Below are 18,295 nucleotides of genomic sequence, written 5' to 3'. Positions count from 1 at the left end.
TGTCCATTAGCGGTGTCGTTGATAATTTTTTCCTTACCCCAATGATACCGGTGACATATTTTAAAAGTCCCTTATAGAACTATGCTCATAAAAAAGTACAGAACTATACCGTCAAATTCGAGAGACAAATACTCATAATTTTTTTTCTTTTAAAACTTCATTGCATGAGATTGATACCATGACATTCTTTGAATTGAGCTCTATCATTTAAGCTTCGTTAAAATATAGTTTGTTCTTAAAATAAATTATACTTACATCCAATTTTTTTGCTTTTTTTCATATTTTACATCACCAACTTTTATACAATTTTTTGTTGCTTGGAGCTAAATCTATGACAATATCCATGTTTTCTTCTATCATTGAAGCCATGATAAACACATTTTGCTTTTGAAATAAAAAGTTATTTAGATCTAAACTTGATTAGTGGCGTTACTTACTCTCCTATAACGTTGCTACAAATTTTGATGTAAACTTTTTTCTACTGACCAAATCTCAATCGTTTTATGCCAAAATATAGCTATATACCAGTTCTTTTCAAAAGTATTAACGGTTTTCAATGTGGTTATGAACTGAATTAGCGACAAACTCTGAAAATGCTACTTTTGAGTAAATTGCGACCTTAAGAATATTATTCAACTACTACCGTAATTGAATGATAAATACGAGCCAGCAAAACTAGTATATACACGCAGATATATCAACTATCCGTGTTTGTTAGGCATGATCGTTGTTAGGAAGTAACTAGCATAAGAACAGTGTGGCATCATATTTGTGACTTCTATGCGAAATTCATTCAAACAACGTACAGAATATATTAAAAGTCATAGTTTCTAATTTACGCGTATCTTTTTCAAACGTCCGGACGAAACTCTTGAATTTATCTTTCTGGGTGCAACTCATTTTATCGTCCTACGAAGAATGAAGGGTAGCCTCCACCTCGTTCTCATTCGAATTTAAAACAAAAAGTAGTGCAAGAGGTTACCGAGAGGCATATTGTTTTCCTGTCTGGGACAGGCAATCCTTAAAATAAAGAGTAAATCTCACAATTGCTGCATTCAATTATTTTTCACTAAATTATAAATTTCCCTATAAAACGGTCAATGCTATGATGACTAAATACTCCTTAGCTAAATCCCAGATGAGTTGACAATATTTCATGACGTTTGTGTATTCTAAAGTTGAAATTTAATTTATAGAATCTAAATGGAAACATTCAACATATCTGAAGGAACGTCTATGCGAATACTTATAAAAATATTAATATATTTTCGAAAATCAAGCAGAGCTGTTGCTTCTCATAATTTAATTAGTATTTTACCATTGTATTACGATTCAGCTGATTCTGTTTTTCTTCTTTTAATGTTTATCAGGAAATGGTTTTCCTGCTTTACGAAGCACTATATTTTCCTTCGGGGTAAACAAAAGATATAATTTTCCACACTTTCAAACTGCAATTTTCTGTTCTAGCATTCATGTCATCTTTTGTCTATTTACGGGTGAATATTTCCAGATTATGTCTAATACAAGAAAAATGTTGCCTAACATAATTTAAACATTTGTTCGGTTTCATAAAATAAGATATGTTGAGCAAAACCTTCTAGTACTCTGTGTATAATCGTCACAGCTGACAAGTCGTTAATGTGTCTTCGCCGAATGATCAATGTTTCAACTTCGAAGAGCATTCTTATGGCTGATATTGTGCAAAATGTATTGTGAAATGCAATCAATGTTGTCGCCCAAAGCACTTGATCAAGAACATTTTCCAGTACCCCCTAAAGATAGCTATGAATGTCGGAATTTAGCACATTATGAATGAATATGAATTGTATTAGTCTTTTGTCTCATGTTGTGAAAAAAGAAATACATCATATTTCTCATATTCCTTTCTACTATAGAAAGTAGAGAAGGTGATAGTCGATTACATCGATGCCAGAGCTTTACTGGTACTTATTTTATCTACCTCGAAAGGATGAAAGACAAAGTCGACCTCAGCGGAATTTGAACTTGAACGTAATGATGAACAAAATATCGCTGAGCATTTTGCCGGGCGTGTTAACGATCTTGCCAGCTCGGCACCCTAATCAGGTTTCTCATACGAACTATGGGAGTACATATAAGACACGTTCCAGTTTATTTTTTCTCTAATAATCCAGTAAATTCTTCAGCTCAAATGTTACTAGAGTGACAAAGAGGAGATAAGGAATGAGAGAATGATAAAAAATTCGATAAAACGTGAATGTTAGAAATACATCACCTCAACCTATTTTACCATTTTAGGAATTACGTCATTTTTCAAGAAACAACGGAAGCAGTAGTTTAACAGAAAAAGTAGAGTGTCGACTAAACTGCCTAATAATATTTTGTTTCTAAGTTTCTTGTCCTAATTTCAAATATCATCGATATCGAATTTTTTGCATCCATCCTATGTCCGATTCAATGAGCACAAACTTTGTAAAAGAATGTATTCGATCGACTGTCGTCCTCCTCCTTCTCCTCTATATATTGTGCAATTATAAGAAATCAATATTAACGAAACAAAACTCACATGTAACACCTCTCCGTTCTGATCTGTTAGATCTGACAGTAAGTATGTTCTTGAAGAGAGAGAGAGAGAGAGAGAGAGAGAGAGAGAGAGATTGAAGAAATCAATCATGAGTAAATTTATAACATTTTTTGAAATTTAAACACAAACTACAAAGGAAACACATACAGCATGTTAAGAATTGCACATAACAGTATGGCAGTATGATGCTTCAAAAAGTAATGTTTATCATCCTAGCTTGTATGAGAAATGAATAAAAAAAATATGGAGACTGTATTTGGCTTTGTAACTATATTTTGACGATGGGCGTGGAGAATTTAATTATTAAATTTCAATGTAGAATTTTACAGGTATATATATATATATATTATATATATATATATATATATATATACTAGCAGTATCGCCCGGCGTTGCTCGGGTTTGTAAGGGAAATAACTATATAAGCATTTTTAGAGAGTTACTTCCCTTATAAATTCGGGCTTTCTTAGCCATTTTTGTTTTAGTGTCTTCAAGCCATGAAGTCGTTGTTCTAAAAGAACGCTGGTTTCCTTCACAACGCATTACGACGTTGATTTCTTTACACTCCCTTCCCCACAGCTTCACGAGGGAGGAAAGGGGGGGAAGCAAACAGGTGCAGCTGTGAGCGTGGACGCCAACTCCGCCGCCATCGACATACGATGCATTTTATGCATTAAAATGGAATAAAAAATGATGTTAAATTATTTTTAAAATCGTAGACTCATCATTGACGCGCGCTAATAGCCAGACGGGCTCGATATGAATCACGACTATAAGATACCCGAATTTGGTTAAACTGCACCGCAAAATGTGGGAGGAGTTAGGAATCTAAATCGAAGGGGTCAGACACTCACACAACTAGAGTTTTATATATATAGATATACATCTACCAGTTAAGCAGCACGTTCACTCAGACAGGAAAAATTGGTATTTTTATTGATTTTGTTCGACTCCATCACATACTCAAAAGGGTAGACTTCTCAACAAAGACTTTCGAAGCATAGTTATCACGTTCTTCAGAAGTCATATACCTTGGACTTCAGTAAAAGAAAAAAGGTGTATACTTTTAAAGACGTTTGGTGCTACTTGAGAGAGTGTTCACTAAAATTTTACAAGGACGAGCTATGTTGACGAAGATTCCTTCGTTCCACATCATTGATGTTCTTAAGGAAGGTAGCTAGGCATTGCTGATTCTTAGGGACGGTAGGTAACTATAGCTGACTTTATCATTCAAGATCATTTTCAAAAAATGTATTACGTTATGGTAGTTTTAGAATATATATTTGGTAATAAAACCTGCGTGTAAAAAAAATCGGAATAAAGATTCTGTAAGGAATACAAGCAAAATATAGCTGGATATAATGGACTGAAGAAGGACAGATTGTTACTTTCCCACTAGTTTCTCTACTTATCAAGAAACTGTACGTCATTCTTCAGTCAGTCTATTTCTACTTATATTGTTCTGTTTTTTTCTTGGAATTAAGAATATACAGATATTCATGATAGATATTTAAAGGTGGCTTAAAAGTCAGAAATGGCATTTGTGAAGCTGTATACCATTATAGAGTTTAGCCCGAGGGACATAATTTACGTGGCGCGAAATAAATTCTTACCATATTCAATAATAAAAGCATAATATTATAAGGAGGCATTAATAAATTTAAATTTATAAATATGATAAAATAGATTAAGCTACAGAGAAAATGTTTTGTTTTGTGTAATTAACATCTAGAAGAGAGGGGATGTTTGGAAATGAGATATGAACATATTGATTTAAGTGTCTCATCTAAACAGGTGTATGGTTAAGCTGAATTGTTTCAAAATAATACAAAAAAAATAGACATTTCAATACAGAAATTTACAGACAACAACACATCAGCTAGTTAAGCAGAGCTCGAAGGATATCTCGATCGATAGACATGGTTAATGTTGTTTTGGCATGTTCGACTGGACTGCCCTAACAACAAACGCATTCTAATCACAGCCATAACGGCTTTCAGGAACTATGTTACCTTCGACTACATTAACCAATGCATAATGATTTAAAGCCGTTTAGCATGACTGAAGAGGGATTTGTTAAAAGATTGCTTTTAAATTAAATTAATACATCTCATTAATTAAACAGAAAGGGCAGATTAATGAGTTACAGCTAAAATGTATTGAAGCACTAAGGATTAATTCAAATCTATAGATGTATGAAATACATAAAATCTGGAATATGAAGACAGTGTTGCTTCAAGCATCTCCCTGAATTAATTTGGATTAAAGAGGTAAAATGGCAATATTGAACTATCAATCAAGGAGGTTAGAATATTGGAGTAAGAAAATATTAATAAAGGAATTTAATCAAAAACGTTGTGTGAATATTTTTTAAGAAGACATCTCAAATAAGGGACATAAAGCATATACGTGGCAGTAGAAGATTAGTACATATATATTAAGGAGTTGTAATGACATGTATTAAAACAACTTTGATTAATTTAAATCTAGGAGTGTGCGTCACGCAGAATACAAGGCAGTCGAGCAAAATTTAATGATTTTTGCATATCTCCCTTTCGTTTTTTTTTTTTTCGGAAACGGTTTGGTGTATTGGTGAACAGCCAACGACGTTGGTGAGCATAAAGAGTAAAATTGTTAAAGTGAAACAGTTAATTAATGTGGAGGACTAGAAGCTATCTGAACATTGGAAAAGAGTTACTTGTATCATGATGATTCCAAATGTATCAAGTTGCTGACATCATGACTACTCACAATGCTTGTGAACAATGTAAAGGCTGTAAGACGTGAAGTGGATAACTGCAACGGAGAATATGAAGCCAGTAAGAAAGGACGCGGCAGACGTTCTGACTTCGTTCGCACGCTGGGCTGTTCCCTTCATATATGAACAGGGCCTTAGACCCACTTCAGACGGCTATATGAAACTGCTATAGACTATGGTGAAATCCTGACAGAAGAGGGTTGCTGCTAGATTACCATATATGTGGCAGGAGGATTCGGCTCCTTACCATATCTCTGGAAAGAGTCAGAAGTGGTTGTGAGAGCATTTCCAGAACTTCACCAGCTCCAATTTCTTGCCTCATAATTCCACCGATTATAATCCCTTTGATAACTATGCGTGGTTGTGAAAGACACCAACCGGTCTGCCTGCAACACAAAGGGCAAGATGGTGGCCAAGATCAAGGGGGCTTTAAAATATCTTCCCTAGGACACAGTGAGAAACGCATATGCTGGGACCCGGACCTGTCTTGAAGCTGAGCTAGAAGGTGAGGGCGGGTATTTCGAATAAACTATTATCTCTTATCCCATAATCTAGTTGACATTTTTTGATTTTTTACAAATACTTTTTATTCTTGGATGGGATATTGTGTTTTATAATCCTTTTAGGCTAACTGTCAAATTTAGCCAGAACAACCTGAATGTAAAAGAGAAACGGTCACAATGTTTCGGTGATTTAAGCTAAATATTTTAATTAGGGAAGTGTATTTGAGAACATACCTCAAAGGATAATCAGAAAAGGTATATCATATCATTTTATATCTTTTAGGGTGACGAATTAAGAAAACATAAAGAGAAACTTTATTATAACTTGCTTTCTTTCTTTGAAGAAAATGCGGTGAAATATGTTTGTGAACTACGGAAAATAGAATCAATACTTTATCTATATATTTAAATCAACAGCGTCTAAGATATGAAATTGATATGTAATTAAAACTAATCAAATGGTGTTAATATATCTAATTAGTACGAAATCTGAGGATATGTTATTTGAAGGGAGAAAGTAAAGAAAGGTTCAATTAATTTAATAAGAGGAAGTAATTCGAAAAGTAAAGTGAAAAGTAAGTATTAAGATTATGTGATAAGGACGTAATTATTAAGATATTTGTGGAGATCTGAACCGTAAAATGGATTTGATTAAAAATGTGTGCAAAGTTGTTACCAATTAGGGTCATAACATAGTTGAAGATATTTGTAAAACTAACAGGTTCTCTGTAAGCAAGATGAAATCCTTTTAGAATGTTTATGACGGATGGGCTTTTTGGCAAACAATATCTAATACTCTTTAAGATATAGCAACATGGCACAGTTGTGGTGATACATGGACAACGTAGCGTACTGACCCAAACTTTGAGACTGATCCATAACATGAAACCTTTACGATCCTCCACAAAGAGCAATTGGATAGAGAATAACCGACAGCTAAAAGCTCCTTAAACCTGCCCAGTTTCAGTTTCAGAGCGGGTCCAATTCCATTTCTTTAAGAAGTCGAAGATCTTTATCGACATTAACTTTGAATACTTACATAGTCTGACTTGCTCTATAGTTGTGAACTATTTTGCTCCTCGAAAGACCAGATGTGTCGCAGTCACGCCATATATTGTGAATCAAATGCTCGTCAGAAGGAGGGTTTGGTAGGATTAAAATAAAACCTTGATTTCTGCTGATACCCTGATGGATAGTATCAAGGATAAATAAATGGAAACGAAAATAAAATGAACTCAGCAAAATTGGATTGATATCAGGTTATGAAATTACGAAGAGCAGGTGGAGAATTGGTTAAGGTCGTGCAAAACGATGTTTGAAATTCCTGTGATAATAACAAGAGCTGACTTCACTCTGAGACAATGCCTGTTTTCCAATATATATTTCGCAGCTTCGCCGCTGGCCAATCATAACGGAGAAATAAAAACGGTCAGCGTTTGTCTAATTCACTGAAAATAGAAAACTATGTTGTTGTTCTCAAATACTCTTGCCAATCTGTAGCCACATCCCTGAATAGCAGAATGCTTTTGCAAACCAACATACCCAGGACAATGTTCCAATGCACAAAAGTATGCAGAAGACAGACATCCAGATACTGTAAATATCCGGAGTGTGGAGATGCAGTGAACTAGAAACCAAAAGCTAACTTGCAATATAAGAGTGGGACTAGGCACGTCAAAATAACATAATTTGAATTTACATTCTTTAATATCACACCTACGCTATCAGAACACAAATTATTCCGATTAAAGAGAGGTTCGGAATTGCTCCCTAAATTAGCAATAAAATTCATACCAACCAACATCATGTTTTCTCTTCGACAGCTATTATTATTATTATTATTATATTATTATTATTATTATTATTATTATTATTATTATTATTGTTGTTGTTGTTGTTGTTATTATTATTGTTGTTGTTGCTGTTGTTGTTGTTGTTATTGTTGTTATTATTATATTGCTTTTTTATGCATTTCTTATTTTACGCATTTAGCTGTTGATTTACATTGTTCTTATCTTAGCCTATCCGAGTCTGTATATTCACCCTACAAATTATGTGTGGGCGCGCGCACATAAATGATAAACTGTATTGCAATGCTATAGGGTTTTTTAATCACTGAAGGTACACAAAGAGTGTAAATTAATATGACCCGTAATTTCGAAAAGAAGACATTTTCAATCTAGAGTCATGTACATATTACATGATAAATACCATCTCAATCTACTTTTGAGCCAGAAATATATTTTTCTTGCAAAATATTTTTATTTGCATGAACCACTTAAGTTAGATTTAGTTAAACAATCAATATCTATGCACGCAATCTATGAAGTACTACAGGTTTCTTTAACCTGCCAGCCAGGTCAGTAGACTGTCTATAAATATGAAATAAAACAGAAAAGTATACAAAATATAAAATGAAGATAAAATAACAACTTGAAGTGGTCTTGAGATTTGAATAAAATTGGATATTTCTATTTGTGAATAGATGTATTGATAATTGTGTTTTATTGAGGTTCCTGTATTGCATAGAAGAAAATGTTTCACAATGAATAAACCAAACTTAAGACAGATAAAAGTATAAAATTCTCTCAGACATCGATATGCCAGCAAATGAGAGGAATCCATTATTCGAGGTTTAATTTAGCTTATTCAGTTATATTTTCGACAGTCACTCGATATTGTGTATCATTTTATTTTAATGCATTGAATTAATACATTGAGAAAGTGATGTTATTGTTCACTGAGTGCCAAGCTGCATGCCAATGCGAGATGAAGAGTTCTAAAGACTTGCAATTTCGAAATGTATCTGCTGCTTTTTTGACTGTAACTTTCTGTATGAAGCAGTGTGAATTAAATTATTTTTATACAGCTAATTGAGGAACTACAGCAATACTGAAATATATCTAAACTTTTCATTCAACATGCTAAAAATTTTGAGTTTCCATTCGATACATAATTAAATATAATGCATGCAAATTTAGTTGATCTCGAATCTTTCTTGACCTTAATTAACCCTTAAGCAAACTTTTTCTCCTCACAAAACAGATAATTGTTATTCATTAGATTTGTTCTGTTAAAAAGCTTTAAATAGTGTAGCATCAATCCACTTAAGCTGAATGTAACGCATTCAATGAGAGAGAGAAAGACAAGGAGAGAGAGGGGGTAGAATACATTTTTAATATAGTAGTTATGTTAAAATGGTAGCGATTTTGATCTCACTTTGGAGAAGGGGCTTTTACCATAGCTTATTGTCGACCATAATATTATTAGTACAATTTATGAAACAGAAGCTGTTGCAAATCATGCAGTAATAACCACTAGATGCGTACACACAAACACAAACACACACACACACACACATATATATACATATATGGTAAAGGCGCATGGCTTACTGGTTAATGCATTCGGCTTACGATCGTAAGAGTTCAATTTCTGGCGACGTATTGTGTCTCTTCAGCAAGACACTTCATTTTCCGCTGCTCCAGTTCACTCAGCTGACATGAATGAATAATATCTGCTTGTCACACCCTGTAAACTACGGTAAGGGTACATGTGTTTGTGGAGTGCTCAGCCACTAGCAGGTTAGAATCTTCTTGAGCAAAGCAACAGCAATAGCATTAATTTTGTCTATTGAGTGCATATTCATAGTATTTCAAAATGATTTCATAATTAGTTATGCTATTTCTTAAACCTCTGCATATTTAACTTACGTATGACTTAGTATCATATTAATTCACAATGAACTGTATTAAATAGTGCCTGCCAAATATGCAACTGTTCTTTCATCACTTCTTCATCTCTTTCTGCTTCAATTAAAACTCACTACATGAAGAGTGCTAGCGCTCTCTCCCCTATATGTATCACCGGTGTTCGGCCAAGCCTGATCTTTCTTTCTTGGTTCGGCTGTCGTCCGTGCAACATCGATATTCTTCTCTGTGCCTGTGAAATCTTGTATTTCTGCCGTATGGCTTTATTTCCACACACGCCAGCTTAATTCAATTCGTCCTTAGTCGAATGACACCTGTTTTTATGTCCTGTTATAATTTTTATTATCATTTTTATTGTATTTGTATAACATTGTCCATTTTTTTTCCGACCTTCTTTTTGTATACATTCGCTTCTTTCTTCCCAAATATCTAATGCTCTTAGCTTAGTTTTTCTTGGGGCTGGCCAGATTGGAGCAATCTCGAGGATAATCAGCCAAAATTGCAACGATAATCTGGAACACGACTGCGGAAAGAAAACTCCGAATGACTTGTCCTTGTTTCTTTGCATCGTCTATCTGGACGTTTTGTTGTCCCTTTTATGTATCACCTAACTGTCTGGATGTTTTGCGTTCTTGTCCCATTTTGTATATATATATTATATATATATATATATATATATATATATATATATATATATATATATATATATATATATATAACACTGTCTAGGTGCAGTATGGCCGAATGATTAAAAAGTATTCTTCGCAACCATGACGTATCTCATTCGATATCACTGTCTCATCTTGTGATAAACCCTTTCTCCATAATCTAGGATAGATCTATAATTTCCGAAGATTAGGTTGTCAGAAACTGTACATAAGTTCATCCACCAGATTATATGCAATTCGAAAGGGGCAGTTTTATCACATACTTCATCAGGCTGATTTTACATTAGAATTACGTTAAAGGTTCACGTGTCGATGGAATTTTTAGTTACTTACATATTAATTTTGAAACAGAGGATTCAGTTGATCGAACAAAAGAATGGTCAATGTCCAATGACAGACACCCACCACCACCACTATCATCACTTACTACGTCCTTGATATCATTCAAGTGAGGTTGAGGTTGTTATCAGCCAGTACAAATGAAAATACCTTCACCTGTAATGGCCGACAAAATAAAGAATCAAGTAATGAGATGGGGTTACTTAATCGAATGTTGGCGTCGCTTCGCAGGCAAGAGACTACAGATTCCCAAACAGCTTCTTGTGTTGCTCGTACGTTAACAGCCGTTGCAAATCTAGACCCCGCCGTCCGTTACTGTATGTCTGTAAGCAGCTGCGACTTACGAATATTAATAAGTTTGAAAGATATAATTGTAGATCAACACCAGATAAGTACACCTTGTAATTGTTACAATTTTATAATGACTGGCTGCACATAAAAATACAGAACTATGTGACAGCTTTTCCTCATTTCTTTGGAAGTTTCAGTGTTCAGATCATTATAATACTTTTGAAATCTAAATACTTGAAATCTTTCAGGAAAAATTTTATAGTTGGAAGCGAAGCAATCAAGAAATCAATTAAAACTGAATCTAATGATAACTAAATACTTCAATATGCACAAAGGAAACGGATGATACAACGTCAGTAAATTAGAGGTTGAGAAATGTTAGTGTAACAAAATTTTAAATATTCATTTCAAATATTAAACCAGCTTTTTAAAAATATATCCAAATCTCAATGTTTTTTTTCTCTCTCTCTCTCTCTGTAAAGAAGAGAAAGAATTTTATGTTGATTAAGCAAAGAACGAAATATAACACTACAACATTTCCAGACCAATCATAAATAATTGCAAGAGACATTTGCAATCACACCTTAAACACAATTCTTAGCTAATATATCATAATGAGGATTTGACCCATTAAGGAACGACTAGTCGTCAGTTGGATTCTTAATTTCCGCACTTATGTATGGACAATATTTCGGTGTTATAATTTTCGCTTTATTACCCCAAAATAAGTTTAATTATAAAATCAATAGAGATGATTAAATCAAACTGATATTTTATTTTTAGTTCAATTTTAAATGTATATATCTTTTGAGAACGTTTAATTCTCCCCCTTTTTCTTTTTGCTAATTTCTTTCATTTTACGTTTTTCATTTCCCCTTGATCCTATAATTCATGTTGCTTCTATTATGATTATTATTATTGAGTGAGAGAGCAGTTCATGCCATCAAAGTGACACTGGGGTAAAATATACGAAGCCCAATATACCCATCATGACTACCCGTCTGATAAAGGCACACCAGGCACATGCATCACAGCCATATGTGCGCGACATGGTGATCTCATATCAAGATAAACAGCACATGACCTTGCAGGTGGGGCCAAGTTAGAATTTTCTTCAGGTTGAGTAGCCCATCCCGCTCAAACGGTCCCTGAATAAGGGTTGTTTAAGGATGTTGAAATAACCACCCATGTTTCCAGAGGTGAATTATTCAAACCCCAAAGAATCCCTCTCAACACATGGCTATGATGCTCCCCCACTACTTCTGCTCGTGATCAGAGATGCACATATCGTCAGCCACTAAGGGACATGCTCAACTGGTTAAGGTCAAACAACTGACAAGCAAATCTGTGGTATTGAGCAGAATATTTGTTGTAGCCCATCTTTTATACCAAGACAAAACAATGTACATGGTAACACTTCCAATCAGTTAAGATCAGAAGCCATGAGAGCCATTGCCTGGTACTGCATCAGGGCATTGATACTGCATCAGGGCATGGTACTGCATCAGGGCATTGATTATTATTATTATTATTATTATTATTATTATTATTATTATTATTATTACTATTGCTCTGGCCTCATGCCAAAATCTGGAGCCATTATTCTTATCATTGCTTCTGTTGTGCCTATTGTGTCTAAATTATTATTACTATAGTTGTTTTGGAAGCTTCATGAATTTGTGCCCCGTTTTCCTTTCTAGAAAGTCTGGTTTGGTTAATTTTAGTTTTTTTCCCCGTTGATCAGCAACATAAGGGAGTGATGAATCATTTTGTTTACTCGCCCTATGAATTAAAACTTTAAAAGAAAAGAAGTTTTTCGAAAAAAAAATTATAAAAAGGCATCGCCTTTCTCGGCCAATCAGCAACAGAGGAAGGTGAAAAAGAATTTTTGAAGATGAAACAATCTTTCCCTGTAATCTCCTAGCACACAATAATAAACAAGTAGTTGTAAATAAAACTAGAAGTGTCACTTTCAGTAGCAATAACAGTATCAACGACAACAACAAGAACAGTAGCTGCAGTAACAGCAATAACATGTCAAACAGAAAAGCTCGCAAAAGCATCAGTAGGAGAAAATCATGCATGTTCACCCAGGAGCGCTCCTTCGACTTACAAAAATCTGAAGCTTACAAAATAATACTAATTTATCTTGGACGTGGGGGGGTGATCCAAGTAAAACTTTTACACATACCACGAGAACTAGACTTCTAGTGGGTGGTGAAATGTGAAGATTCTCGCACACTGTTAAAAATGAAAAGATACTGAAATAATTGGGTTTCAGTGAGGTTGGAGATTTTAATTCTGATGAAACCTGGGATAGTAGACAAAATCCTAAACCTAACAGAAACCCCAGAATGTCAGCAACTGGTAGGCAGAAGACGTCGATACTGCAACTGTGGAAACAATAAATTGTTAATAATTTCTGTTCCCAACAAGAACAGAATGTAACAGTTGAAATGCCTCCAGTACATCCAGGGCTACAACACAGTACCACCATCAACAGCAGCAATTACCACAGATGCTAAAGCAACTAACGCACCACCACCGCGAGACACTATCGTGAAAATTCTTTCAGGGTCATATCAATACATATATCAGTATTGAAGTTTTTTAATAATTATATTTATCGAATCCCTAAGTTACACATCGATCATGACATTAGTTTACAGTGCACAAATATGGCCCTGTAAAATAAGCACCACCAACAAGCATTATCAAGTCTATTTTAAGAATAATACATACCCCTCCATATTTCTGTAAACCATATCTTATTGCATGTGCCCTTCAATTCAGTGATTTTATACAAGTTACAGTCAATTATTATTGATATGTCTATCCTCCGATAGCTAGAAATATTAGTTACGTAAGAGCAAAATTTCACTCAAAACTACCGTTCTTGTTTCTAAATTAGAAACACTGCTTACCTACGGGTAGTCTAGTTAAACAAATCTTTAATCCAAACTGTTCCATCCAATATTATACCATATTTTCGCATATCTATCCGATGCATTTTCTTTTACATTAAAAGGAGAGGATGTGCTCTAAGAGACATTGGTAGTTACTTCTAGCAGGAGGAAGCGTGTAGCTGGTTCCTCGTTGTCTCTAACATTTGTTATTGATCATCGTAGTTACCAAGTATGCTATTAAGATATCCAAACCTAAATCAAGAATCGATAATATTTATAATTTTCTCTTTTAACGTTAGCTTCTATTTCTATATTTGTCATTCATCATCATTATTATATTCAGTTTGTGTGCTTTGAGAACATACAGACGAGCTAAAACAAGAAGCTAATTATTGTTGTATGTTCAGCTTTCAGGAAAGTGTGTTATATTGACCAAGTAATTTTCCAAACAATAACTCCAAAATTTCGAAAGCTTCCTCCAACCTACATAAACTATGAAAAATAGTGTAATATTAGTTTCTAACACAAACACGAGGCCTAAAATTTGAGAGGTCAGTATAGTCGGTTATATCGTCACCCAGAAGTGGACTCCTTCTGATTTTGTCGACCCTTTTCTGGTTGAAAAACAAAATCGACTTGAGCGAGATTTCAGCTTAGAAGTTATTTTTGTCAGCTTATTATCCTAGACAATGATTTAACACTGACACTTCGTGGTAACCAGGAGCAGATATGCTTAATTATAATCAAAAGTGTTTAAACTACGTATTATACATAAACATCTATTGTTTATAATGTTCTGTATCTAAGTATAGCATATCTATAGCTTTTTGAAAAAACAAAAACTGTGATTGAGAAAGCAAATAGATTTGATACATGAAGAGGCATTATTTATTTTGAAAAGCGAAAAATTAAAGATACTTCCATTGTAAACATAGAAATTAGAATTGTAAAATAAATGAATTCGATTATTTAAGGATAAGACGATAACATTTGAATTTTATATTGTGTACTGCCACTACTCTCACTTTTAATTGCTTATGATATATGTGGAAGTCAAACTGTTTATTGTTTCTAATATCATCATAAGTGTAAATCCATGTTTATATTTCACATGGGTGAGCACAAAATCTTTAAGTTCTATTTTAGATATTTTAGGAAAATATGCAACATAGCAACAAAGTCACAATTGGGTAGGCCACAACAAGCACATGGTTCTGACTTCCCAGCAGATGGGTTCTGCTTTTCAACGATTGACCAGCATAGGGTGCTTGCTCTTTTGCACTCTGTGGTCCAATGGTTCTGTATAGCTGTGAACATCTGCTGCGTAGAAGACTGCGCATGCCGTAGCTAAAGATGCACTGATATACGTTGAGGATATAACCCATTCAGTGTTTCCATGGTAGTGATCAGGTGTAGTTGCCTTTATCAGACGAGCTTTTCCGCGGCACGTTGTGGGAATTGTACTCGTAAACCAGGATAGGGCTCCTGGCACATGGAGTCAGGACATAATAAACTTCTTTCAGTTGGGTAATGTGGTTCGTGGGTGTTTCAATATGGTGTTCTATAGAGAATTGGTGATGGGTAAGAGCGACAACGATCATAGAGAAAATCTGGGCTTCGATGAGAAAATCTGAGTCTTCTGGAGCGATTTTACGCTGAGGCTTATGGATAATTTCCAGAAATACCTAGTCTAGAAGGTTGGGAATCTTTAGGTGGTCCTCGTTCATCTTTATAGACGTGATAGTGCAATCACCCATGCCTGTCCGAGCATTGTTGACTTGTGAGGTTATGTCAAAGAGCTACTACCTGTTGGTTGAAAAGTACAGGGGAGGGATAAGCGCTTACCTGGTGAATAGGATGACTCGCTAATTTGGGTCTTCCTTTTCAGCTCTATTGAGGAATTTTGTTGTAATTTTCTTTTCCATTGCGATTTTTGTATTGTTTACACGTGTTTATATAAATCCTTGCTGTTCTTGTCTTTGAATTGTCATGGATACTGTCCTTCTCGCTAATCAAGTATTATTTTTATTGTTATATTATTATTATTATTATTATTATTTTTATTATTATCATTATTATTATTATTATTATTATTAGTAACGTTATTTCCTTCTTTCGTTATATTAGAGTCTCCGTACCGGGACCTCATCTCAGATGCCATCTTAAAACTGCAAGAGGAACAAGTAATAACTCTATTATACAACAAATGGTGGCGTGAAGGTTATGGAGCGGTGGAATGTCCAAACGAAGATGCTAACAAAGATGCAAGTGAATTGGGCGTTTCCACCGTCGGGGGCGTATTTGTCGTGCTCGGCGGCGGATTGGCCACCGGCCTGATCGCTGCCTTAATGGAGTTTGTGTGGAAAGCAAAGAAAAATGCTGAAGAAGATAAAGTAGGTTTTCAATTCAATTACTAAATGATTCTTTATACTTCTTATCTCTGACATCTTGATATCCTGCTTTATGCAAATATGTTTTGTCATATATATTTATATATATATATATATTTATATATATATATATATATATGTGTGTGTGTGTGTGTGTGTGTGTGTGTGTGTGTGGTGTGTGTTTGTGTGTGTATGTATGTATGTATATACATGTACATATGTCATCTATATGTGTATACTTCTGTGACTGTTGCATATGTTTGCGAATTGTCGGAGTATGTGAATGTATGTATTGTCAATTTATATATTATAATGTGCGACCATATAAACATATATATATACAAATATATCCACTTATATATATATATACATACATGCAGATATACATACACCTTCACATACATACAAACATAAATGCGCATACGTATACATACTTAAATACGAAGGTATGTATTATAAATGTATATATACATACGGAGATAAATTCACATACATACGCACAAAAACAAACGCGCACGCACACACCCGCACACACACACCCGCACACACTCACATACGCACACACGCATATGCACACATGCACACGGTATATACATTGGCGGAAGTGTATGTGTATTGATACTATGTTAGCGTGAGGAGGAAAAGACACATTTGTTATTCTGTAAATCAATAAACCTGGCGACTTCCTCATATATATAATGCCAATCTTATATGGCGAGGACGAAAAACCGCAATACTGAAAATATCTAGTCGAGATTCTTAACAATATTAAATTTACATAGTATTATTGCGACTACATAAAGACGTGTCCCGTTGCACTTAGTATTTCATTCTCCTGTGAAAGATAAAATAAGTACCAGTAATTATCCTGGTATAGAGTAATTCATCTAAATGTGTTCCTTCACTATTTATGAAGACTTCTTTGTGTCTAAGCAGATACAAAATCAATAAAATGAATCGTGTTCCATCAAACCGACGTATGAATACCTAAGACGTCTGGGGCAGTGACCTCTGAAAGCGTCAAGTGAGGTAGCTTTTTGCTTCATTTTTTTTTACATTTATCACCTGGTTTCCTAAATTTCTTGAGCTCTTTGTTCATCAGTCAATTTCTCACGATTATCGAACCATTATTATTATTCAAATCATATATATGTCTGTATGTATGTATATGTATTTATGTATACACTTATATCGCGTGTATGTGTATATATATGTTTGCATATGAGTATGTGAATATATATATATATATATATATATATATATATATATATATATATTATATATATATATATATATATATATATATATATATATATATATATATATATATATAGGGTCATTCCATAAATAATGCGGTTTTTCAGTTGCATGAATTAAAAGTCGGAGGGGGACGGAATAAACAACCTGCATCAACTTGCTAGAAAAACAGGTAGTAATTTTACATTGTCCTTATTCTTAGTGCAAGTTTTGAAGTGTGCAGTTCGATTATAACTGTGACCAAGGAGCATATTCGGCATACTTTGGTTTATGAGTTCAATAAAGGCAACAACGCAAAGCAAAGTGCTAGGAATACTAATGCACTACATGGAGGTCGGACAATAAGCGTAAGCCAGTGTCAACGGCGGTTCCAGAAATTCCGAGATGGAAACTATAGCCTACAAGCCTCGTCCTGGAAGATCTGCAGAACTCGACGAGGACGTCCTGCAAACCCTAGTGGAACAAAATCCCATTGTGACTGTTGAGGAACTAGGACAGAAGCTTGGATATGGGCATTCAACCATGCATCTACACCTACCTGTCATCGAAAGAATCAGCAAATATCAGCGCTAGAATAAAAACGACCATTTTTGGTTTCAAGACGAAAGGTGTTCTTCCAGGTGGAAAAAGGTCGGCCACATACAGCAAGGATGACATTCCAAAGGCTGGAGCAGTTTGAATGGAAAACGATACCCCACTCACCATATTCGCCGGCCATTGCCCTATCTGATTATCATTTATTCAGTAGTCTCCAAAGTCATTTGGACAGAAAAAATATGAATTCTGTAGATGAAGTCAGAACAGTAATTGAAGAGTGTTTTTCTTCACGGACAAGTGAATTTTGGAAGAGGAGCCTTGCAAGTTTTCCAGATAAATAGAGAAACATTGTAGTAAACGAAGGAGAGTTATT

The 18,295-nt window shown here is 34.5% G+C and overlaps 1 protein-coding gene across 3 annotated transcripts in view; it reads left to right on the top strand.

Moving 5' to 3' along the window:
* The window catches only part of LOC115225708 (glutamate receptor ionotropic, kainate 2-like), a 1,130,247-nt gene that overhangs the window by 1,107,575 nt on the left and 4,377 nt on the right, over window positions 1-18,295 (top strand). For all 3 annotated transcript variants that reach the window (XM_036499016.1, XM_036499022.1, XM_036499020.1), the window contains one exon: window positions 15,866-16,131. In XM_036499016.1, the coding sequence (XP_036354909.1) occupies window positions 15,866-16,131 (266 nt within the window). The remainder of the gene's footprint in view (window positions 1-15,865; window positions 16,132-18,295) is intronic.

This window comes from Octopus sinensis, linkage group LG2 (genome assembly GCF_006345805.1).
Source record: "Octopus sinensis linkage group LG2, ASM634580v1, whole genome shotgun sequence".
Classification (NCBI taxonomy): domain Eukaryota; kingdom Metazoa; phylum Mollusca; class Cephalopoda; order Octopoda; family Octopodidae; genus Octopus; species Octopus sinensis.
The sequence above is the reverse complement of the archived record's forward strand: the minus strand, read 5'-3'. Positions and strand labels throughout refer to the sequence as shown.